The sequence below is a fragment of the Martes martes genome (genome assembly GCF_963455335.1).
Source record: "Martes martes genome assembly, chromosome: X".
Taxonomy (NCBI): domain Eukaryota; kingdom Metazoa; phylum Chordata; class Mammalia; order Carnivora; family Mustelidae; genus Martes; species Martes martes.
The window spans coordinates 38,983,319-39,008,447 of NC_137897.1; the positions used below are offsets into that span (position 1 = coordinate 38,983,319).

Here is a 25,129-nt window from a genome sequence, read left to right on the forward strand (position 1 = left end):
CTGAGAGAGCCTGCGTGTGTGAGCAGGCGGGAGAGGCAAAAGGAGAGAATCTCTTTTTCTTAAAAGATTTTATTTATTTATTTGAGAGAGAGGGAGAGAACATGAGCAGGGGGTGGTGGTGGAGGGAATCAGAGGGAGAAAGACAAGCAGACTGCCCACTGAGCACTGAACGCCATGCAGTGGCTCGAACCCAGGACCCTGAGATCACGACCTGAGCCGAAGGCAGATGCTTAGCAAACAGAGCCACCCAGGCACCCCACAGAGAGAATCTCAAGCAGGGTTCACACTCAGTGCAGAGCCCAGTGAGGGGCTCCTCCATCCCACAAACCTGAAATCATGACCAGAGCAGAAATCAAGAGTTGGACACTCAACTGACTGAATGAAATGGCATCTTTAAAGGGCTGAAATGAAAGTACTGCTAACTTGGAATTCTATTCCCAGATTTTATAAGATTTATTTATTTATTTCAGAGAGTGAGAGAGAGACAGAGTGAGACCCAGCACACGGTGGGGAAAGGCAGTGGGAGAGAGAGGGAGAAACTCAAGCAGATTCCGAGCCAATCATGGAGCCCCAGGCAGGGCTTGATCTCATGACCAGGAGATTATGGTCAGGGCCAAAACCAAGAGTCTGACACTTAACTAACTTTGCCACCCAGGCACCCTGAGAAAACACCCTTTTAAAATAAGGATGGAATAAAGTTGGTTTCAGAAAAAACAAAACTGATCAAATTAATTTTCAGCAACCTATGCTAAAATAAATACTCAAGATACGCCTTAAAGTTAGAAAATAATGATCCTTTAAAAAATAAAAGGGCAAAAAGGAATGGAGAGGACTGCAAAGAGAAAATAAGTGGGTAAATCTATATAGACACTGATGGTCTTAAACAACTATAGTATCACATCGAGAGGAATAAAATATACGTAGAGTTAAAATCCAGGTTGACAACAGAACAAAAGGATGGAACTGAGCAACAATTTTTTACATCACTGAATTCTGGAGGAAGTAATGGCATTCATCTACAGGAGATCAATAAATCAGTGGTGTCTGTCATAAGCTCTAGGGTAACTATACAAGTAGAACTAAAAACTGTAAGAAAGCAGACTTTCTCAGCTCCTGCACAGGGCATGCACCAGGCCCTCTGCTCCTCAGCCATGGAAAAGCACTGCCGTGCCTTCCAGGCCTCCCAGATGCCACTGCTGAGACTCTGGCGTTGCTGAAGGCAGACTCAAACTGGGTTCAGAAGGTCCATGTCCTGGGATGACAAAAACACACCAGAGAGTGAGTAACTACATGAGCATTTGGAGCAATGGTGTGACACGGGTCTCCAAGGCCCCCCTCGGGCTCCATGATGCCCTAGGACTCAGGACTCAGAAACGCTGTTCTGCTTCTCAGAAACCTGTGAGGCCTCCTGGGCTGTTTGATGCAGGGACTTCTGCAGCTGGGGGTTTCTCAGCTGTCCTCGGGACACTAGCATACCAACTCTGCTGAACTTTTCCTGCCTTCCGACGGTGATGGCCGAAAAGAAGGACAGCAGGTCTCTTCTCTAGAAATAAACAGGCGGCGTCTCTAAGCCTGGCCGTCACTTACAAACGCACACGGAATGCATTCACAGTGGGCAGCAGTACCCAGTCACGCACCTCAGGGAATGCGGGCTCTTCTCCTGGGATCCTGAAGGCTTGGGCCGTCACTTCCCAGAACTCTGCGCTGTCGATCCGGGCTAGGAATCCCCCAAACCACCGAGGAACCTTAGTTCACTCCTAGAGGGCAAAGGGAAAGACAGGGAGAAAGCAGTATGTTCCCGTGGAAGCTTACCTACGTGTACGCGGAACTGCGTGATGGTTTTTGCCACAGGCTTCCCTCACGGTGCGTGGCACCTGTGGCTCGAGCTCACGAGGAATCGGGCACATCTGACCTGAGACCCGACCACGCACGGCCCAGGGTTCTGCTCGGGGCCCAGGCAGCTACAAGGGCGCCACACACTTGGCCTCTTTTCCCCCACACCCTGACGGAAACAGCAAACTTTCCTCAACGGCACTGACAGGCTTTATTAGCGGCCACGCTACCAGTGGCTGCCGCTGTCAGAGACCAAAACTCTCTGCTTCTTTAGGCGGCGCTGTCAGCAAAACCACACTCTCCCAGGTCGCCCGGGGTCCCTGAAACTGGAGCAACCCGATTTCTTTCACGAGAATCGGGCAGGGGCGGCCTCGTCTGTGGGTGTGGCTGCCCTCCAGCCCCGCGCCCAGGCTCTCCTTGGGGACTCTTCCCCCCGACGGGGCCTGACCCCTGCCCTCTGACCCCCTCGGACCCGGGACCCGCACGGCTCCCAGGGAACGGCCACGCCCCAAGATGGCCGCGCCCCTGTGCCGCTGAGGACGGCAGCAGGAGCCGCTACCGTTTCTTATTCCGACGAGCTGAAGGAAGCGGAGAGCGTGGCTTTGCGGGGTGGCCGGTGCGCAGCAGAACGGCGCGGGACACAGCGCCTCGGCCTCCGAGGCAGCGGGAGTGAAGCCCCTGAACCCATCCGCAGGCGCCTCGCCGCCGGGAGGCGCCATTCCCGCCCCGCCCCAGCCCGTCCCGCGCCTGAATGTGCGACTCGTCGCGGAAAATGTTCGCACGCTCTGGTCGCCGCTTCGCTCCGCAGAGGAACCCCGAAAGAATCACTGTCCGCCACACGGCCCGTCTCGCCCATCGACAGTGCGGACCCGGCCCCCTCGCCCCGTCTCCGTGCGCGTGCGCCGCGCTCCGACCTCGGGCTGCGGGGCTACAAGAGCGGAAGTGCTCCGCTGACCCGAGGGCGTCGCGCTGTCGCGCCGGTTGTTGTTATCCGCCGCGACCGTCGGGTGGTGGGAGTCGAGTACGGGAAGGCGGAGCGGACACCGGCTGCAGGGGAGGGCGGGGGTGGTGGGTTCGCGCCTCTGCGGGCTCGAGTCACTGGGCGGAGGGCGGGCATCGGGATGCGGGCGGCGGCGAGTGATACAGTGAGTGAGTTTGCCGAGTGCCTAGTAAGTGCGAGGCACCTTTGCGGTCCCCGCTCATCTTCCTGACGGTCTGCGAGCAGGTGCTACGATTATCTTCGTTTTATTGCGAGGAAGCAAGTACAGAAAGGCTGACACCTGTCCCAAGTCACACAGCTACGCAACCCCGGGGGATCCTTCTGCCTATTCCCCCCCTGCCTGGCGCTTGGCCTTTCTAACTAACGTTTCCGAAATTGATCGAGTTTGTGCTTGCTGTCTGCCTTCCCTGCTCGAATAGAGCTCCACAAGGTCGGGGACCTCTGACGAGTTTGTTCCCTGGTGGATCTGCAGCGCGTAGTATAGGCACATAGCGGGCCCTCCCCATTTTCACTGGACGAATAAAAGCGACAGAGCAGGCAGTGAGTTGATTGCAGAGGCAGTGCTCAGCTCCTTGTCTGGTGGTAATAGGGTCCTACTAAATAAACATCGCTCTTCAAACTCAGATGAGGCCTTGGGCTTCCTCGCATAAAGTAAAACACTGGAGTTTTCCTCAGCTTCACTCCATCACAGGGGTTGCTGATTGCATCTCCTGTGTGGTCCTTCTTTCCAGGAGCGGGGTGCGTCACTGGGACCACCGCTCACCGCTGCGGGTCCCAGCTCACCTGCACCTGGGCTTCCGAGTCTACAGAAGAGCCAGTCTGAGGCCTCAGAAGGTGAGTCCCCCTGGGTCAGAGGCACAGATGGGGTGCCGCAGGGATGGCCCCAGCTGAAACGCGTTTGTCTCTGAATCCTTAGGTCCTGCATCCTTAGGAACAAGAGAGCTCTCCTGAGGGGCCTGAGAGGAAGAGCCTCAGCCCAGACCCAGAGCCCAGGGCAGAGGGACGAGGCTCAAAGGACAGACCCAGAGCTCAGGGCAGAATGGCAGGGACTCGGACAGATCCAGAACCCAGTGCAGAGGGTGTAGGTTCCCGGGACAGATCCGGACCCTAGGGCAGGGGGTGGAGGCTTAGAGGATGAGCAGGTCCAAGAAGAGCTGGACCTGCAGTGGCCTCTGTCCCTCCTCCAGCTGAGAGAGAGCATGCCCACTGTGTGACGGTGGGCACTTGGACCCCATCGGAGGAGAGAGATGAGATGTCCAAGTGGATGGAGGGATGGTGCCATGAGGCAGGGGCCCTGCCGCCGTCCTGCAAGGGCAGGTCCAGGGTGACGAGTGACACTGCCGGCCTCGAAGGACTGTCTCCTCTGTTGACATGCCTGTATGCACAGCATAATGGCCCCCTTCTTTCCATTGGCTGTTTCTGACACCCACCTCTACACAAATGTTGACACTCCCCCTGGTCTGAGTAAAGTGCAGAACACTTTTGTATGGTTTTCTTTTTTCCTTAGTAAAATTTTCAAGTAGTCTGGAGGTACGCTGTCTTCTGGTTCTGCTGCCTCGTTTTGGTGCTGCTGTGACTGGGTCTGAGAGCCTGAGACGTTAAGCGCCTGCAGCTGAACCCTGGTGTCCTGAGGCTGCCCCAGGGGTGCTGCGGTGACAGCAGCTACTCCGTGCAGAAACTCCTTGCGGAGACTTTGTTTTGAAAACTGCCAACCAGGTGTGCCTGGGTGGCTCAGGTGGGTAAGCTTCTGCTTTTGGCTCAGGTCATGATCCCAGGGTTCTGGCATTGAGCCCCACTGGAGCTTTCTGCTGGGTGGGGAGCCTGCTTTTCCTTCTTCTGCTAGCAACGTCTCCTGCTTGCACGCATACACTCTCTCTCTCTCACTCTTTGTATGTCAAATAGATACGTGAAATCTTAAAAAAAAAAAAAAAGGGAAGAAAGAAAGAAAACTGCCCAGCAGGGAAGAGCAGGAAAGGAGGACGTCACCAGCCGGGAACAGGGTGGAGGAGGGCAGTGAAGGGCAGTGTTCACAGGCGGCCAAGGTCAGTGGTTTCCAGCTCCTCGGGGAATGACCAGTGCTGGGCTCTTCACCTCCCTCTCTGCCTCCTGCCCCCCCATTCCCTGCCCCTTCTCCAGCCCTGGTTTGTCTCCCTCCTGCAAACCACAGGCAGGGGTCCCTGTCCTCCAGACTCTGCCCAGGTTCTATCACCTCTGGGGCTCAGTGTAATCCGTTTCATGAGTGATAATATCCACATTCAAAAATGCAAGTAAACAAAAGAGAACTGAAATCGCCAGTCAGAGAAAACCAGTGTCAATATTTTAGTAACCACTTTGGGACACTGCCGTTCCTCGGTGTGTACATAATTGGGGAACAAATGAGCTTGTGCTGCACCTGCATTTTTGTAATCTGCTTTTATATATGTTAGGAAGAGAAACTAGATTCACATTGGGCATTTTGAAAGCCCATAGACACAGGTCCTGTGCAAAGCCCACACGAACTTTTCCACATCCCAGGGACCATGCTGGAGCTCCCAAGTTCACTGCACATTATTCTCCCCAGGTGCACGGGTGATTGCCCTCAGGCTGGTGGGGATGGTCTCATGGCTGAACGCACTGATCTCGACCCCCCTCATTCTGTCTTCCTAGATCTCCGCCCTTTGTCCAGGGCAGAACAGGATGGCTATGGCCCAGGTAAGTTCCTTATCCCCCTCCCTCTAGTTTTCAGGGAACTTGAGGCAGCTTTGGGACATCTGGATTGTAAGCTCGACAAACCTGTCCCTCCCTTCTGCTGTGGCTGTTTTCCATTCCAGCTGTAATCCAGCTCCGGTTTCTCCAGTCCTTCCCCTCGCCACAAAAACCAACAATCTAAAATGAGAAAAGACGGAAGGAAAGTGACAGGTCTCATCTGCTTCTTCCCCTGGGAAATGCACCTCCTCTTTGTTCTTCTGCTTCTCAGGGAAGCTCACTGAAGCCCAGAGACCCACTTTTTCTTTGTCTTCGCTTCCACCTCACTGTTTACTTTTTTATTCTATTCAAATAATGAAAGTAAATCCGTGCTTGACATTCTGTGCACTAGGAAGAGTCCCAGCGTCTCCGTTTCTTCTGTGCCCAGTGCCATGCTTCTCCTCAGAGTGCCCGCTGGTACAGTGTGTGGATGGGGTGGGGTGGCTGTGTTTCCGTCAGTTTTGTGAGCTGAAAACGGGTCTGCAGGCTTTGTTGGATGAGTGTTTGCACAAGTGCCATCCGAGTCCCAGTGCCATCTTCCTTTTCCTGCCGGGTTCTCTTCTGGGTGGTGGTCCTCCTCAGCGCAGAAAGATTTCCGTTTCGTGCAGTGCTCTGGGCGTGTCATTCACCTGTTGCTCTGTTTGTACATACTCAGCTCTTGAATTTTCTTTTTCTGTTCTATATGGTGGCTCCTGGATGACTCGTTATGTGTGTGTTCAGGAGTGCAGCTGTTTATGGAGACTACATCGGGAAGTTGGATTTGGGGGTCAAAGGAATTCACACTTGAATTGGCTGTCCCAGATCCTAGACTAATTATGACTGTCGCAAAATGTTAAAGACCAGATCATTTCTGCGTTCAGCTTTTCCGGGCTGTTGAAAGTTGAAAAGGAAACTAGTTGGTTTTATGGAACCGTTTAACCTTGGATTTGATAAAGATGCTACAGAAAATAAATGATACACCTGATTGACTTGAGACCCTGGATGTCAATATCCTCAACACATACTCTGAATACAGGGTTAATACATTGAATTGAGCACTGTGAAAAATGATTGGTATATACGGTAAAACATTAAAAGCTTGTTTAACAAAAGGTGGAAATGAATTCTCCCTGTCACCCCATGCCCCATCTCCTTCCTTGTTTCATATGATCTTGGAGAGATCACGTGTGTACATCTCTTTCCATGTAAGAGTGCCATTTACTTTGGATCTCTTCCTTCTTTGTGTAGTACAACACATTCTGGACTTTTCCACAATCATTGTATTTCACTGTGTGTCTGAACAACCCGTTTTCCCACCTGGGCACGCTTGACATTTGGGGCCAGGCAGTGCTGTGTTGTGGAGGGCAGTTGTGTGCATTGGAGGATATCTAACTGACTCTGCCATGGACTCCCCTGATGCCAGTGTCCCCACCCCTTGCCCCTTGTGGTGACAACAAAGAGTTTCTACAGACCTTGCCAGCTGTACCCTGAAGGGCTCTATCACCCCCAGGTGGTATGCCATTGGCACAAACAGCTCTGTGACATTCCACTGGCTGGAAATACCATATTATATATTTGCTTTCTGCCAGGGGCATACATTGAGGATGTTCTGGTCTTTTGATATCATCAAGATGCAGTGATACTTAGCCGTGTATTGTTCTGTTGGTTCCTTGTGAGCGGGTCTCCTCTGCAAGATAGCTTTCCAGGGGTGAGGCTTCTAGGTCAGAGGCTCTGTGCATCGTGAATTTTGACAGCTGAGGGCCTCTGAGCCAGGGGTTCCCCTCTGCTTACCAGTGTGGTCATGGTCCCTGACACCTGCACTGTCCCCTGGGAAGGTGACAGGAGGGGTGGGCTGCTCTGAGTGCTCCTCCTGCTGGCGACACCTGCCTGTCACTGTCCTGCCACACAAGGCGTGTCCTGGCTCATCTCCATCGGCAGCGCTGGGAAACCGGCTGCCCCATGTGGCCTGTTGGGGCCCCGTGGGTGCCACCCGGGCCACCTGGACTAAAGACCAGTCAGTGCAGGGGGAACAGGCAGGGTGTCAGCGTGTCAGCAGGGGGGTCTTGCTCTCTCTCTGATAGGACTATGGGCCCTCTGAAAAGTGAGCATTTGTTTGGTGCTGCCAAGACCAAACACAGACCTTTCCTTTTTCACCTCCATCTCTGCTGCCCATGCAGACTCCCACCCTCCTGCTTCCGGTTACCTCTCAGGCTGGATTAGCCACAATTAGCGGTCGGGTTCTGTGGGGCCTTCTTCTGTATGGAAACAGCCCAGCCCTTCTCTACTGTGTCTTTCTCCAGCGTGTCTCCTCTGGTCTCACGTAGAACACTTTATCTCTGACACTTCTGGTCACTGATGTGTGGAAGGTTCCCCCACACCAGACACTGCTGCACCTGCTCGGGTGTCCTACACATAACTCAGTTGGAATACTGTGTCCTCGTAGATAGCATCGGATTCCCCAGGTTAAGGGTTCCATCCTACCAGACTGCTGCCCCCCACACCTCCCGGCAGATGCCAGCCCCCAGTTGCAGGCTTTTGACCCACTGGCCATAGGTCAGAGGTCTGGTGGCCCCCTCCTTGGATTCGACTGTTTGCTAGAGCGTCTTGTAGGACTCGGGGACATGCTGACTTACATTTCCGGTTTATTAAAGGATATGAAGAAGGATACACATGAACAGCCAGATGAACATACACATAGGGCCTGGGAGGACCCTGAGCACAAGAGCTTCTGTCCGTGTGGACTCAGCAAGCATCGTCCTCCCAGATGTGGATGCGTTCCCGCACCTGGAGGCTCCCCGAAACCCATGCTATGGGGATTTTATGGCGGCTTCATAACGCAACGATGATCAGTTGTCAACTCCATTTCCAGCCCCTCTTCTGTCTCTGGAGAAGGTGGTGGGGCTGAAAATCCAGAACTTCCAGTCATGGCTTGGCCTTTCTGGTCCCCAGCCCCCGCCGTGCACCTCCAGTCTCCTCATAAGAACATGAGATGCTCCTTGTATTCTTCTCATGTGGGGACTTGTAAGGGTTTTAGGGGCTCTGCAACAGGGACCTAGAGCCAAGACTAGGATATATTTTCTGTCACCTCACAGTCCTGACTGAAGAGCTGTGTTTGTAACTGTTGTCCTAGCTCTCTGTCCTCTGCAAGGCCTTCTCCGCCCGCCCCAAGCAAAATTGACTTCTTTCTATTCTCTTTTCCCTATACTGCCCCTCCCGTTGCCCTTGGAGGACAGGCAGCCGGCCCTCCTGCCCTCTGTCCCTTGCCTGTGTGCGTTTCTAAATGTGGTGTTTCTCTACCAGACGGACGCGCCTTCAGTTCAGAAAGGGTGTCTGTTTTTATCAATGCTGATATTCTCTGGACTTACCGGCTTGGTCGGTGTTCAGTCAGTGAGCTGAGATTGCATTTCTGGAGGAAGATATCTTTACCACCTCTTCTGTTTCTTTATAAAGTTTAAACTAATGTAGGTGACAGAAGCATTCCATACACTACATGGTCTCAAATTGGGCAGGGAACGGCAGGGAACAGTTGTGTCGAGAAAGGCAGTGCAGTGTCGTCTTGAGAAACGTGGGTGTAGAATGCAGAACACATGCATTTTCATCCCTCTTTCCTTGCTTTGTGACCCTGGGCAAGTGACCTTCCGCTCCGCGGAAAGCCAGTCTGTCCTCCACTGTCCGGGGTCTCCTGGGGCGGGCGCCGGATTGAATCTCTGCCATGTGTGGAAGACTGTGGATGGGACACAGTGTCCCGCTCCCCGAGCCCAGCACTTTGGGCTCATACAGAATGTGCTGTTGCAGGAATCCTTGACCTTCAGGGACGTATTCGTGGACTTTACCCTGGAGGAGTGGCAGCAACTGGACTCCGCTCAGAGGAGCCTCTACAGAGATGTCACGCTGGAGAACTACAGCCACCTGGTGTCCGTGGGTGAGGGACGGCTGCGCAGGGTGACTGGGACACATGCATTCGGCTCACCTCAGCTGCTACCCGCTCTGGGGCCTCTGAAGCCCAGAATGAGCCGGGGCCTCGGGTTCGCCACTAGGAAGTTACAGTCCCACCCGGGGTGTCTGTGCTCTCGTCCTCTTGATGAATGTTCTGCACTGAGGAGCACAGAGCTGTCCTCATGGGGCTGCACCGAGGCGAAACTGTCTCGGTTGTCAAGGCTAGGTCTCGGTTCTGGAACACCTGTGGCATTACTAATGACGTCCTGTGTCCTTTTCCTTCTTCAGGATACCTTATTGCCAAACCAGATGAGGTCTTGAGACCGGGACAAGTAGAAGAGGCCATGGGGGCAGAGGGAGAGCTGCCCGCCCGGAATCATCCAGGTGAGCACGCACAGGGCCTGTTGGGCCAGGGCCAGGGACCTAGAAGGTCAGCAAGAGCTGGGTGTCAGGGGCAGGCCTGGGAGTGCTTCTCAAAGCCCCTAGGCTCGGGGACATGACTTGGGTTCACAGAAACCAGCCACCATGGTATCCACGTGATGCCCCCACCCAGCGCCCTTCTGCAGCCCCCTTGTCTTTCTTAGGGTTCCAACCGCGTGGCCACCGCTGCTGTTCAGATCCCATTTCCAAATCCCGGTGCTACTTTCCTGCTCTCCCTTCTTTCTGGAAGCCTTGAGGGTGTTTCCCTTTCTTGGGCATTTGCCTTTTCCTCAGAAGAGGTGTGGTGTCAGTGTGACACGTCCTCTTTATGTGCCATCCTGTGAGCCCTTTACAGCTGACGCTGGGGTTCCTCTTCAGCCTCGAAAAGTCATCTTGCCTGGCTTGCTGGAGCTGGTGGGGACCAAAAGCTTTGCTGGCGGCCTCCAGCTTGGCCGGGGTGGGAAGCCCCCATGTTCTCTGCTCCTGTCGTGCTCAACAGCATCAGCCTTCATGGGATCGAGTCCCTGCTTCTCAGTCCCTCTGTCTCTTGTAATTGTAGCTCCACTCCGCCTGTCATCAGCTTCCTGCTCTTACCACACCGCCTCCCTCCCACTCACCTGTTCTGTCTTCCATGTCATCTCTGTCCTTACTTAGAACACAAGGGACCCAGAGAGGACATTCCTCCCAGGCGGCCTGTTCCAGTGAGCGCCGCCTCCGTCCTGGGCACTGCAACTCGTTCCTCATTCGTGGGTTTGGTTGGTTTGGCTCTGGGCCCCTTGTGGGGATCCACACACCCTCACACACCTGTCCTCCTCGTCTTCTGGCATTGTTACGGTGGCCACTCCGGGCGCCCACCCTGGAGGGCTTCCCTAGAGCCCGCCTTCACTGGACCATGTACCCTATTTCTCTCGGGGCTTACCTGGGCTTGCCTGCACCGGCCTCTCCCATGACTGTTTGGGGGAACAGTGTCCTCTTCATGCTCCATCAACCCCATATCCGCTGCCTTGTTCAGATTTGTCAGCATTGCTGCTCTGCTCATGGCCTGCCTTTTCCTACCTCCAGGGTTTTCAGGAATCGAAGTGGCTGAGTCTCCTTCTCGGTTCAGTGGTGCCCTGGAAGGAGGAAGTGCCAAGTCAGAGGCACAGTCCTCAAGTCCAGTAACCACACGTGAAAACCTGTTCTGTCGGAAGGAGCTGTCCCCGCGTTTGGTGTCGTGTCAGCACATTCCCAGCCCCACCTCCAAGTTCTGCCTCTTCTCGGGGTTTCTCTTTGTCATTCTGTGGATGGCAACCTCCTGGGTCCCGGGAATCCCTTCACACCTACATTTCTGGAGATTGCTAGTTTATCTTCTTCTATGAAAAGTCAGGATTTATCTCAAGTACACCTTGGCCTTCTCCTCAGCTTTTCACAATGCTTGTTAAGTTATTTGTAGTTTCTCTGTTGGTTACATTAATGTGGAAGTAACAGAGCTAAGCTTCTATTTCTGCATTCCATTTGGTAACTTTAAATTTTTTAATTGTTTTTTATTATTTTTAAAAGATTTTATTTGGGACACCTGGGTGGCTCAGTCGGTTAAGCCGCTGCCTTTGGCTCAGGTCATGATCCCAGGGTCCTGGGATTGAGTCCCGCATCCAGCTCCTTGCTCAGCAGGGAGCCTGCTTTTCTCTCTGCCTCTGCCTGCCTCTCTGCCTGCTTGTGCGCTCGTTCTCTCTCTCTCTCTCTCTGACAAATAAATGAATAAATAAAATCTTTAAAAAAGATTTTTAATAAATAAAAATTTAATTTAATTAATTAATTTAAATTTAATTTAAACAATTTTAATAAATAAAAAGATTTTATTTATTTATTTGACAGAGTGAGACAGCGAGAGAGGGCACACAAGCAGGGGAAGTGGGAGACAGAAAAGCAGGCTTCTCATCGGACCTGACGTGGGGCCCAGTCCTAAGTTGTCAGGGTCATGACCTGAACCAAAGGCAGATGCCCAGCGACTGAGCCATTTATTTGACAGAGAGAGACACAGCAAGAGAGGAAACACAAGGAGGGGGAGTGGGAGAAGGAGAAGCAGGCTTCCTGCTGGGCAGAGAACCCGACTCGGGGCTCCATCCCAGGACCCCAGGATCATGACCGAGCTGAAGGCAGACACTTAATGACCAAGCCACCCAGACACCCCTGGTAACTGTTTTTAAACCTGCCTAAGTGTCTGTGGCTTATTCTTTGCCTAGAATACAAAACCTAGAGAGAACGCCTGCATCTTTTTACCTACGTGGCTCTGGTGGGACATTCGATAGATAATCTTCCCTTCTGGAGGAGGGCTGAGCGAGGAGGTTCGGTGTTCATCCACAGCTGGCGGTCACTAGCTCTGGCTTTGGAGCCACAGTCCGGATTGCATTTCTGGCATCTTCACTTGCTAGCTGTCCCTCTGCACACTCGCCTCAGAGCCCCTTTGCCTGTTTGTAGAATGGGGCTCATGCTAGAACTTATGGGATTGCCAGAATTTAATGAGGGGATGAAGTAAAGCACCAAAAAAGGGTGCCTGGCCCCCAGGAGCTTTCCGGAGATGTTACCACTGTTTCTATTGTTGTTGATGGTAAAATAAGTCTTACCACTGTCTTTGTTAACCCAAGGCATTCATGTAGTGACCTGTGGACCTCTCAGGATCCTCACGGTTAGGCCCCATCCTGTGGTAATTGTTCCAGAAAGCCCGGGGTGGTTCTGGTTCTGTGCACTGTGAGTCACACTGCAGATAGTCTGACGCCCATGGCCATGTAGGATCCACTGGTATAACTATCCCCTGGGAAGGGTTCAAAGGCTCAGCCAGGCCTCACCCAGGAGCATGGGGTCAGGTGGGATGAGACGATGGGAGCAGGTGGACTCACTACTGGAAAGCTTTTTCTCTTCTCCCATTCCTCCAGACTTTAAGCTACCTCAGACTGGCTATTCCCCTGGGCCCTGGAAGAAATTTCTGGCAGGTCCCAGGAATTCTCTGGTTGTTCTGATGGGACTTCTGAGTGGCTCAGCTGGTTGGGTGTGTGACTCTTGATTTTGGCTCAGGTGGTGATCGGGGTGTCCAGGGCTCGAGCCCTGCACTGGGCTCTCGACTCAGCGGGGAGTCTGCTCGTCTCCCTCTGCCCCACCCTCTGCTCCCTCTCTGTCTCTCTGTCTCTCCCGCTCTCTTTCTCTCAATAGATCTTTAAAAAAATTCTCTGGTTCTTCTGAAATAAGAGAAATCTTCTAGGAATGGTTAGTTCCAGGAGTGGCCTCACTGTAGTAATCCAATTTGTCTAATCCCATGTAGTGAGATTCACAGTACTTCACATGTACTGTGAAGTCTGAAGTCCATCAAAATGTTGTTGAGCTTTTCACAGAAAAGTCTTTGCCTTTCTGAATTTTCCCTGTCTTCTTTTTTTTTTTAAGATTTTATTTTATTTATTTGACAGAGATCACAAGTAGGCAGAGATGCAGGCAGAGAGAGAGGGGGAAGCAGGCTCCCTGCTGAGCAGAGAGCCTGATGCGGGGCTTGATCCCAGGACCCTGAGATCATGACCTGAGCTGAAGGCAGAGGCTTAACCCACTGAGCCACCCAGGCGCCCCTCCCTGTCTTCTGTGTTCTGTTTTGTTCACTTCTCCTTTTACCTTTATTTCTTTTTTTTTCTACTTATTTCGGGTTTACTTTGCTATTCTTTTTTTTGTTTAAGATTTTATTTATTTATTTATTTATTTATTTGACAGAGAGAGAGAGAGAGAGTGAGAGAGGGAATACAAGCAGGGGAGTGGGAGAGGGAGAAGCAGGCTTCCTGCTGAGCAGGGAGCCGGATGCGGGGCTTGATCCCAGGACCCTGGGATATGACCTGAGCCAAAGGCAGACCCTTAACGACTGAGTCTCCCCTGGGCCCCTTACTTTGCTATTCTTTATCTAGCCTTTCCCTCCAACACTCTATTACAAAAATTTTCACAGCGAACAAGTGAAAGAATTATAGCCTGAACACCCACAGAATTCCCCCTAGATTCTACAGTGACCGTTTTGCTGTATTTGGTTTGTCTTCTAAGTACTAATTCCTCTGTGCTTTCATCAGTCCTCTTTCTTTTTGTGATGACTTTCATAGTAAGTTTCAGAGATCGGTACACTTCACCCCTAAATACTTGCACAGGCAAATCATTAACTAGAGGTCACAACTTTTTAATATTGTTTAGTCTTAATGCTTAATAGCTATTTTAATAAAAGGAAATTCATAAATAGCAGCATACGGTATTTGGTTATATACAATAATGTTTTAATATAATATACATATCTTTCACATATTTTCATTATATATTTATGCAGATATGACTATTCTTTTTTTAAGTGAGGTTTATTGAGGTATAATTTATATATCCTGAACTTCACCTTTGTTAGGTGTATAGTTCTATAGATTTGACAAGGATTTAGTCATGTAACCACCAACACCATCAACATATTGGACCTCTTCATTCCCCTAAAGCATCCCCTTGTGCCCCTTCGTAATTAAAAATTCTTTCTCACTCCCATATCTGAGATTTGGGTTTGGATTCTTCTCGTTTCTGTTCTTCTAGTTTTATTCTTTCTACACTACCGTATAAATGCATTTTATAGTAAAAAACTTCATGTGTCTTGCTTCTTTCACTTGATGCTTTTTTAGGTTCATCCATGTTTGAGATATATTAGCATTTTGTTCCTTTTCGAAGGTAAATTATGTTGTATTTGTTTATTCACTAAGCAGTTCATGCATATTTGAATTTTTTGAATTTTTCGTTATTATGAAAGAAACTGGTATGAAATTTCACGTCCACACGTTTGTATGGACACGTATTTATCTTCTTGGGTAAATACCCGGATTGGGATTACTCGGTCATATGGTGAACATATGTTTCACTTCACAGGACCTCACCACACCGTTTCCCAGTGTGGCTGTACCATTCGTGTCGACCATCAACAGTGCGAGAGTTCTAGGTGTTTTGCATCGTTGCTAGCACTTGGTGTTATGAGTACTGTTAGTCTTTCTAACTAACGTTCAGCATCTTTTCAAGTGCTTATTTGCCATCTCTACGTCTTGGGCGAACTCTCTGTGGTAACGTTTTGCCATTTTTGTTACTATCAAATGGTTCCGAGTTCTTTATATATTCTGCATGCAGGTCCTTTAGCACCTGTGTGTTTTCCGTGCATTTACTCCCAGGCTGTGGCTTGTTTTTATCTTAATATGATCTTTCAAAAAAAGACATGCTTTATTTTGATAATGCCCAGTTTGTCAAGCTTTGCTTTTATGATCCATGCCTTTTGTGCTCTATTAAACAATTCTCATTCTAATTCATGGTAACAGAGTTTCTCATGTGATTTAATTCAGAAGATTTACAATTTTAGCTCTTATATTTAGGCCAATGGACATAATGAGAGAAGTATGTTTTACCTGGTGTGAGGTAAAGATCAGTGTTCTTTCTTTTTGCCTAAACATATTCAGTTACTCCAGCAGCATTTTTGAAAATACTGTATTTCCTCTATCGGTTTACCTTGGTCCACTTGTTGAAAACAGTTGAACACATATGTGTTGGTCTGTGTGCCTATACCACACTTTTTTTTTTTTACACTTCTTAATTACCGTAGCCTTACATTAAGTGTTCAGATCAGGTGTTGTGACTCCTCCAGCTTTGTTCTTCCTTTTCATAACATTTTGGCTATTTTAGATCCTTGAGAGTTTCATATAAATTTTAGAATCAGCTTGCCAGTTCCTGCATAATAACCTCCAGGGATTTTGTTTGGGATTGCATTGAATCTGGATCATTGAAATGCTAACAATATTGAGTCTTCCAATTTATGAACGTGATGTATCTATTTATTTAGGTCTTTTAAAATCTATCTCAGTGATATTGTAGTTTTGTATTGGAAGTGCACTTGTAATTTATTCTCTTTTTAATATATTTACTTTTTGTCAATATCTCATTGTTTTAGTTCAATAGTTGCTCTAGGGATTAAGATACAGAGTTAACCTTTTATAGTCTACTTAGACATGTATTTTAGTTTGCTTTGTTGTTTTCATAACTTTCAGTTTTGATATAGTTTAAACTTTACAGAAAAGTTCAAAATCAATACCAAAGACTCCTGTTGATTCTGCCCAGATTCACCAGCGGGTTGCATTTTGCCCTGTTTGCTTTGCTGTGTCCTGTGTCCATGTCTGTCTGTTATCTATAGGCATATATTTAAATGCACTTTTCTGAACCATTGAAGACTGGAGGTCCAATGTCCCTTCACCCATAACACATCACTGTTCATTTTCTAAAAACCAGGATTCCCACAATTGGGAACTTTGACATTGATACAGTACTGGTATCTAACACACTCTCTGTATTCAAATGTCACCAGCTGCTCCAAGGATGTCCCACTGGGGAGCCTTGGTAACCTAGCAGGTTGCCATGGCAACAGATTCTGGCAGGCTTAGCAGCAGCCAGCAGCTCAGAGGAGCCTGGGCCATGCCTCCTCCTCCTGGGAAGCAGCCTGGGGGAGGAGGGTCCAGAGGGGGCAGGAAGGCAGTCCCCACCAGGCTTGGAGATAGTCCTTGCCCCAGGGTTAGAGTTAATGGAGCCTTTGGGATCACACACAGTGAAGTTCCTCCTGGCTACTCAGGCTTGTTTTAACATTTCAAACAATATGTGGAAGTTTTAATATAGGTCCCTTTACCCTATCTCCTCTTTGTTATAGTTTTCAAATTATATCTACATACATTTTAACCCCCCCCAGACAATGTTATAATTTTTGCTTCCAAATACCGTACGTATCTTAAAGACTTCAAAAGGAGAAAAATAATCTGTTATGCTTATGCAGATATTTTATGCTTTTTGCTGCTCTTTATTTATTCCCGAAGTTCTGTGCTTCCCTCTGATATTATTTCCCTTCACTCTGAAGATCTGTCATTCCTCTTACAACAGATCTACTGGTGACAGTATCTCTTCGCTTTCCTTGTGTGAATTTTTAAATTTTATCTTCATTCTTGAAGGATATTTTTGCTGGATATAGAATTCTGTTGACATTTCTTGACCTATAGTATTTTTAAGATGTTCCTTTATCAGTGTGCCTCAATGGCTCAGTTAAGCATCTGACTTTTTATTTCGGCTGAGGTCATGATCTTGGGGTTGTTAGATCAAGCCCCACATGGCACTCCATGCTGGACATGGAGCCTGCTTCAGATTCTCCCTCTCCCTCTGCCCTTTCCCACCCTCCTCTCTTAAAAAAAATTCTGAAAACAACAAAAGAAGATGTTCCATTATCTTCTGGCCTCCAATGTTTCTGACGATAACTTCACAGTCATTTGGATCATTGTTTCCTCATATGCAGTTCAAGGTTTTGTTTTGTTTTGTTTTCAACTTTCCTTTCCAGCAATTTGATTATATTTTTTTCTAGGGTGCTCAGCTTCTTTTTTTTTTTTTTTTTGTAAGATTTTATTTATTCATTAGAGAGAGAGAGAGCAGGGGGAGCAGCAGAGGGAGAGGGACAAGCAGACTCTGGCTGAGCTGAGGGCCAAGTGTGGAGCTGGATCCCATGACCCAGAGATCATCACCTGAACTGAAACCAAGAGCCAGACACCCAACCGACTGAGCCACCCAGGTGCCCCTGTGGTGAGCTTCTTGAACCTGTAAATTTATGTCTTTCTCCAAATTTGGAGACTTTAACATTTTTTTTAATTTTTAAGTATTTTTTTAAAGATTTTATTTATTTGAGAGAGAGTGAGAAAGCTAAAAAGAGAGCACAAGTGGGGATGGGGGGCTGGAGAGGGAGAGGGACAAGGAAACTTCCTGCTGAGCAGGGAGCCTGATGTGGGGCTTGATCCCAGGACTCTAGGATCATGACCTGAGCTGAAGGCAGATGCCTAACCAGCTGAGCCACCGAGATGCCCCCAAATTTGGAAATTTTTTGGCCATTATTTCTTCCAATCTTTTTTTTCTACACTAGTCTCTTTTTGTTTGAGAACTCTAATGACATGAATATTGGATCTTTTGATATTGTCCTGTAGGTATCTGATACTGTTTTTCCTTTCTTGTTTTTCCCAGTCTTTTTCCTCACTGTTCTGCTGGTTGGCAGGTTGGATCATCTTTGTCAGCTTAACTCCAAGTTCATTGACTCTTGCCTCTGTCATTGTCATTCTCCTAAGTCCATCCCATGAGTTGGTTTTCTAATTTCAGATAATTGTGTCTTTTAGTTCTAAATTTTCTTTCTTTTTTTTTTTTAAAGATTTCATTTATTTATTTGACAGACAGAGATCACAAGTAGGCAGAGAGGCAGGCAGAGAGAGAGAGGAGGAAGCAGGCTTTCTGCTGAGCAGAGAGCCCAATTCAGGGCTCGATCCCAGAACCCCGAGATCATGACCTGAACCGAAGGCAGAGGCTTTAAGCCACTGAGCCACCTAAGTGCCCCTAGTTCTAAATCTTCAATTTCTTCTTTACAGTTTCTGTAATCTTGAGAATTTCTATCTATCCATTTATTTCAAGTGTATTTACCTTTATCTCATAGAGCTTAGTTGTAATTGTTGCTTAAATGTCTTTGATAATTCTAGTACCCGAGTGATCTCAGGATTGGCATCAGTTGATTGTGTTTTCCCTTAAGAATTGGTCAGACTTTGCTGGCTGGTTGTTACATTGAATAATTTTGGGTTCTATCTTGAATAATGGAGATGGTTTTGTTGTTTTTAACCTTTGTTTACTACATAATACACCTGGTTAGATTCAGACCACCAATTTTGTCTCACCTTCTGTGGGTGTTAATTCCATTCAGTTCAGTTTTCAAAGACTTTGCCGTGCTTGTTTGGATCTTTCCTGTGTATGTACCATTCAAGGGTTAGTTTGAGACTTGAGTGGTGATTTAAGTCTTTGTGCAATTATCAAAGACTTTGCTGTCCTGCGTTGGGTCTGTCTCATGCATTTGTTACTCCGGTGTTACTCTCAGACTTGAGCTGCGGGTTTTGTTATATAATAATAATAATTATTATTATTATTATTTTTAGAGACTTTACTCATTTATTTGTCAGAGAGAGAGCACGAGCAGGGGGAGCGGCAGGCAGAGGGAGCAGCAGGCTCCCCACCAAGCAAGGAGTCCAATGTGGGACTTGATCCCAACACCCTGGGATCATGACCTGAGCCGAAGGCAGATGCTTAACCGACTGAGCCACCCAGGCGTCCCTGGAGCTGTTTAAATCTTAGTTTAGTTCAGTTCTTAAAGCTTTGGTGTAAGACTTTCCTTACCCCTGCATGTATAACCCTTGGATGAGCTCATATGCCATGGGGACAGAGTCTTGCAAAAATATGAGGGGGGACAAAAAGGAAACCCACTCTATGAGCTGCTTCTCTACCTTTCAACTCCCCTTCAGAGTGCCGGCGTTGTTTATTTTTTCAGAATCCTCAAGAAGTTGCTTTACATATTTTGTCCAGAGTTATTCATTGCAAGAATCAATAGGAGAGAGAGGCTATGGTAGATCTCCTCCATTGTGGCCAGTAATGGAAACCTTGGTTTTATTCCTTCTTGCTTTTATCTTTGTTATTTTTGTCCTTCTGCTAGTTTGAATTGAATGTTTTCCTTTCCTGGTTTCATATGGTAGAAGCTTAGGTCATTGCTTTGACAGCTTCCTTTTCTAATGTAAGCATTGGGAAACCTTTGACTGTCTCTGAGTACTGCTTTAGCTGTTTTCACCCCTTTACTGTGGTATAATTGACATACAAGAAATTGCACGTCTTTATGTTGTACAACCTGGTCAGTTTTGACATGTGCACACATGAATCCATTACCACAATCAAGATAATGAAGTCATGGGTGCCTGGGTGCTCAGTTGGTTGAGCTCAGGTCATGATCCTGGAGTCCCAGGATCGAGTCCCACATCAGGAGAAGATTTTGCTTCTCCCTCTGACCTTACCCGTCTCATGCTTGCTTGCTCTCTCTCTCTCTCTCTCTCTCAAATAAATAAATAAAATCTTTTTTAAAAAAGATAATGAAGTCGTAGAATGAGCTGGGAAGGATTTCTTCCCTCTTCAGTTCTTTGGAAGAATTTGTATAGAAGTTGGTATTATTTCTTCCTTAAATGCTCAATAGAATTCCCCAGTGAAGTCATCTGGGCCTGGAGTTTTCTTTGTGGAAAGGCTTTAAACTATAGTTTCAACTTATTTAATGGATATTGGTTTATTCATACTGTTTCTTCCTGAATGAGCTTTGGTCATTTGTGTCTTTCAAGGGGTTTGTCTGTTTCACCTAAGTTGTCAAATTTCTTAGCATAAAGCTGTTCATAATATTCTTTTACTCTCCTTTTAATGTCTGGGGGTCCCTGGTAGCCTCATTCTCGTTTTAAAGGTCCAATGACATGTAATAGTGAAAACTGTGAACTTCGTTGAAAGGGAGATCTCTCTCCCAGCCAATGCCTGCTTCACTGCTTTGGGTGAGCAGTTTTCGTGGCAAAAGAAGCATGCTCAGCTTTTTCTTTCTTTACTCTCCTCACTGGCTCTTCTCCCTTCTCCTCATCCCCCCTCCACAACTAGGCCGTCTCTGGCTCCCTGGCTCCCTGGCTCCCTGGCTGAAGCAAGTGAGGAAGGAAGGAGTTGCAAAGGACAAAAATGGTTTGACCTGATAAAGATGTAATCTGATATTGGTGCCCTCTGCACACGGCACATTCCAAAGACCAATCCTTGGCACTTTTGTGGTTTCCTTGGAGATGCCTTGGCTGGGGCCCTGATTGCAGTTTTCTCCTTATAGGTAGTGTCTCTACTCCAGCAAGGCATTTAGCGTATCTCCTCCCCGTTTAGCAAACCTCCAGCCCCATGGCACACCTCCAGTCTGTCTTTGCTGAGGTCACCTTGATGCTAGCAGGAAGCCCTCTTTCCAGAGTAACCCAGCCCTGTTCACATCCCAAGGGGCCATGTCAGCCCTGTAGTGTGTGTCTGTGTGTCTGTGTGTCCATCCATACGTGTCCAGCACCTTGATCTCTTTAGCCCCTATGCAACCTCTTTGCTGCCACGGACTGCCTGAGCCCACCAACACTTACAGGTTTTCTCAGAGCAAACTAGGTGCCAAGTCCTCTGTGTCCCCCAAACTCTAGCCGACATGTGTCAAGCACATTGTCTACTTGAAGTCCTTACTAGACGCAGGGTCAGATGAACATACTCCTCCCACCCGTAATGTTGGAGAGAGAAAATGCTATGGTTTTGCCACAGCTCTCCCGGAAGCAGTCTTCTTCCTCAGCTTCTTTGACCTTAACCTCTTGAGGTATATGTTAGTGCTGAGGAACATGAAGTGGTTTTGACCTGTTCCTGTTAGGTCCTGCAAGGGGCTCTGGACTGGAGAAGCGCTTGGTAGAATTATATTACCAGCCTTTGAAATAAAAAGAGTGTGCTTTTTTTTTCTTGTGATGAGAATTTTTAAGATTTACTCTCTTAGCAGCTTTCAAATACATGATACAGTATTATTATTAATTATAGTCACGTTGCTTTACATGGGTTTTAATACCATGTTAAACCAGTTCCCTAAGAGCATGGGTTGCAGCTGGGTGGGCAGACAGAGCTTCCTGAAATGTCTGCGACTTGAGGTTTGGAACAGGAAGCATCGATGTTAAAATGCAAAGCTCTGTAACTTTATGTGGCCAAACTGTTAGTACAGACAGGGCGTGATTTAGACGAGTGCCACCCAGTAGAACTTTTTGCACTGATGGCATTGTTTCCGCTCTATATATACCCTTGTACTTACCTCCCAGAATTAGCAAATGTCAATATTTTGATACTTGGTGGTGGTATTTTTTTTAATGTAGAAATAGAGGTTTACAAATAAAGGTGAAGGCCTCTTTTCCTCTCCTGAGGCCTGTTGCCCTTATCCACTCCCCAGGCAAACAGTATTATGAATTTGGTAAGTATCCTTCTCATCCATGTTTTTATACTTGCAGAACATATATTTGTATCTGTAGTCAGATTAGCGGACTTGAACTATAAGGTTCTTTCTAAAACTTTCTTTCTGTATTCAGCATTGCCCTTTGAGTCTTATCTATACTGATACATTACATGCAGTTCATTCATTTTAACTCTGGTATAACATTCCGCCATCTGACTGTTGCAGTCCATCAGTCCATACCTCCTTTACTGAGAACTTCATTGTTCCTTAGAATTGTTGCCATTCTTGTACATGTACCCTGGCTCACACCGGCAGAATTTCCTCTGTGGTAGAACTGCAAGTGGAATACTTAGTAGGGTATGTACCTTTTCAACATTACTGGATGTTATTCCGTAGAATCTATTTGCCTCGTATATTTAAGAGTTCTTCATCTGTTTGGGGACCTGCCCGGCCCAGTCAGTGGAGCATGTGACTCTTGATCTCAGGGTTGTAGGTTTGAGCCCCGTGTTGCAAATAAAATCTTCTAAAAAAAAGGTTTGCATCTATTTAAGCGAAATTGCTTTAAAATATTCTCCTATTCTGTCCTTATTTGCTTTTGGCATCACGGTCAATCTGTTTTATGTAACATAAGCGTTGTTTTTCCACCTGTGTTTTGGTTATTAAGTACCAGTACATCTCTTTCCATAATTTTATTTTCAACATTTCTCTCTCATTTGGCTCTAATTGTCTTTGGAAAACATAAAGCTGATTTTGAAAAATACAATTTGGGGCGCCTGGGTGGCTCTAGTCATTAAGTGTCTGCCTTCAGCTCAGGTCATGATCTCAGGGTTCTGGGATCGAGCCCTGTGTTGGGCTCCCTGCTCAGCAGGAAGCCTGCTCTCCCTCTCCCACTCCCCTGCTTGTGTTCCCTCTCTTGCTGTCTCTCTCTCTGTCAAATAAATAGATAAAATCTTTTAAAAAAAGAAAAGTATAATTTAATATGGTTGCCCTTTAATGAATGGGGTTAATATATATTGTGCCATTACTGTGTTAGTATTTCTTCTTGTATTTTCTACATATCCTACTTTTTCTTTACCTCTTTTTTTAGAAGACTTTTTTAGAGAGAGTAAGAGAGCAAGCAGGGGTAGGGGCAGAGGGAGAGGGAGTGAATCCCAAGCAGACTCCATGCTGAGTACAGAGCCCAACACGGGGCTCCCTGTGACCCAAGCCAAAATCAAGAGTCGGATACCTTTTTCCCTTTGGTTATTTTCCTCCTGAAAAATTTAAGTATCAAGCATTATTGTTAGCCAGGCTTTGTGGTGTGGGAAGTTCCCTACCTTTTCTTGTCCAAAAACACTTTTATTTTATCATCTTTCTTTGAGATAATTTATCTGGGGATAGGGTTCTAAGATGACATCAAGCTTCTCTCAGGACTTTGAATACATTGTTTAATCTTTTGGTGTCTTGCTGATGAAATCTAATGTTGATCTCATTGTTTCTCTATAGGTGATTTAAGAAATGTCTCCATGGTAGCTTTCCATACTTACTTCCTGACTTAAAACTCTTGTTGTTCCACTAAACTATGCCCAGGTTCAATTTTCCTTTTATTTACCACACTCGGGACTCTGGACATTCAGTGGTAGGATGTACCTTTCTTCCATCTAGAAAACTGCCATTGTCTCTTCAAATATTGCCCAACTCAGGCATCCCTGTGACCACTACCAAATTTAGAAATTTTTGAGAAGGACTCTTGGGACTCCACATATCGTTGTATCTACAGCTATGCTTCATTACAGCAATGTAGTAAAGATAGTCTACTGGATCACAAGGGGAAAAGACACCAGCAGAGTCTGAATGAATCCATGTACAGGATTCCTTGTGCTCCCTCCCTCCCATCTAGGGTCACACAGGGCACACTTCTCCCAGCAGAGAAAATGCAATAACGTGTGTGCGCACGGAAGCCCATTAGAAACATAGCACCTTCGGTTACTCTGCGTGGCACATACCAAAACTCCAGACTCACAGAAGGAAAGGAAATGTTCAGCATAAATCATATTGTTTGTACAAGCAGTGTTATCAGTTAGGGAATGGTGGAGACATTCCTGAACTCCAAATTCCCAGATGTCAGCCAGGGCCCAACCTTGAAGGCTAGCCTTTCTTTTTCTTATTTTTTTTTTAAAGATTTTATTTATTTATGTGAGAGAGAGAGAATAAGAGAGAGAGCATGAGAGGGGAGAAGGTCAGAGGGACCTGCTAAGCAGGGAGCCCAATGTGGGACATGATCCTGGGACTCCAGGACTGTGACCCGTGCTGAAGGCAGTCGCTTAACCAACTGAGCCACCCAGGCGCCCCAGGCTAGCCCAAGTATGGCAGTTTCAGGGCTGCTCTATTAATCCTTTCCTTGGCATATTGCCCCTGGCCCTTTCTCTCTCTTCATTCCATTTGGATTTTATATTAAATCTGTGTTGGAACTTAGATTTTTCTATTTGTCTTACCATAGTTCCATTTTGTTAGCTCTTTAAGTTACATTCTGGGTGATTTCCTAAGATCTGTCATCTGATTCATTAAATCTGTCTTAATCTGTGACTATTCTACCATTCAACCTCTCTATTTAGAGTTTCAATAATGCCTATATTTTCTGTTTACATGTTTCTTTTCTCAAATGTTCCTTTTTTTTTAACCCCATAATGTAGATCTTACGCTATTTCTTTGAGTATCTGAAATTATAAACTCTAGATTGTTCTGTCAGCTACAGTTCTAGGAATGGGGTATCTTTAAATGTATCTGCCGATTATCTCTCAAGATGGTTCATCTAAATTATTTTACTGTGAACTCTTTGGTGAGAATTGGTTTTCCATAGAAGTTCTGTGAGTCCTTAGCTATAAAAACATAAGAATATATCTTTCGAGTTTGCTACTGCTAGGAATCAATGAATAATAGGACCAATTTTTATGTTAGTTTTTTAGCTTGTGGGCTCTGTACTGTAACTATGATGTTTTCAGATTGAGTTACATTACTAGGCTTTTGCTTTCTTATATATAATACCTTTCTTTCCAGTTTCCTTGACCAGTGGGGAGTCTTTCTAACTCCCCATTAGCAAACATGGAAGTCCCTTGTAATTCCAGCTGTAAGTGGGAATTACATACCAGTTTCCTGAGCATTTTTACCCTGTGGTCTGGATTTTACTGCAAATCCTCAAGCTTCAGTTTCTCTTCACCTCATCGCTTTCAATTTCTGCTTCACTTTTGACACCTAATACATTTCTTGGTTTTGAGTTTGACTGTATATTAAATTACTTTTGTTAAATGTGGGCCAGCATTTCCTTGTGTTTACAGTCAGAGAAGGTGGTACTAGTGAGGCACTGAGGGAGCCCACCTACATCAGCTCGTATCCTGTTG

At 47.0% G+C, this 25,129-nt stretch overlaps 2 protein-coding genes and 1 long non-coding RNA gene across 5 annotated transcripts in view; 2 read left to right on the forward strand and 1 right to left on the reverse strand.

Annotated features, from left to right (window-relative positions):
- LOC308336909 lies at nt 1–2,739 on the reverse strand. 2 transcript variants are annotated; one of them, XR_013966279.1, is made up of 4 exons: nt 2,393–2,728; nt 1,638–1,757; nt 1,397–1,543; nt 1–1,252 (listed from the first exon to the last, which is right to left on the reverse strand). It is a non-coding gene; the product is annotated as an uncharacterized lncRNA (long non-coding RNA). The 2 variants fall into 2 exon arrangements; XR_013966280.1 differs by having other exon boundaries at nt 3–1,252; nt 2,616–2,739.
- On the forward strand, nt 2,585–4,749 carry LOC308336908 (uncharacterized protein; the record flags this gene model as incomplete). 2 transcript variants are annotated; one of them, XM_080794783.1, is made up of 3 exons in its annotated part: nt 2,585–2,854; nt 3,565–3,667; nt 4,341–4,749. In XM_080794783.1, 3 exons carry the CDS (start codon nt 2,585–2,587, stop codon nt 4,433–4,435), a joined length of 468 nt encoding a protein of 155 aa, XP_080650909.1. In that variant the 3' UTR covers nt 4,436–4,749. The 2 variants fall into 2 exon arrangements, 1 of the variants encoding a protein (XP_080650909.1); XR_013966278.1 differs by having other exon boundaries at nt 2,791–3,058; nt 4,341–4,568.
- The window catches only part of ZNF674 (zinc finger protein 674), a 23,819-nt gene continuing 3,413 nt past the window's right edge, over nt 4,724–25,129 (forward strand). The window contains exons 1-4 of the mRNA XM_080794782.1: nt 4,724–4,875; nt 5,480–5,524; nt 9,332–9,458; nt 9,761–9,856. Coding sequence (XP_080650908.1) covers nt 5,510–5,524; nt 9,332–9,458; nt 9,761–9,856 — 238 coding nt within the window. The 5' untranslated portion in view covers nt 4,724–4,875; nt 5,480–5,509. The remainder of the gene's footprint in view (nt 4,876–5,479; nt 5,525–9,331; nt 9,459–9,760; nt 9,857–25,129) is intronic.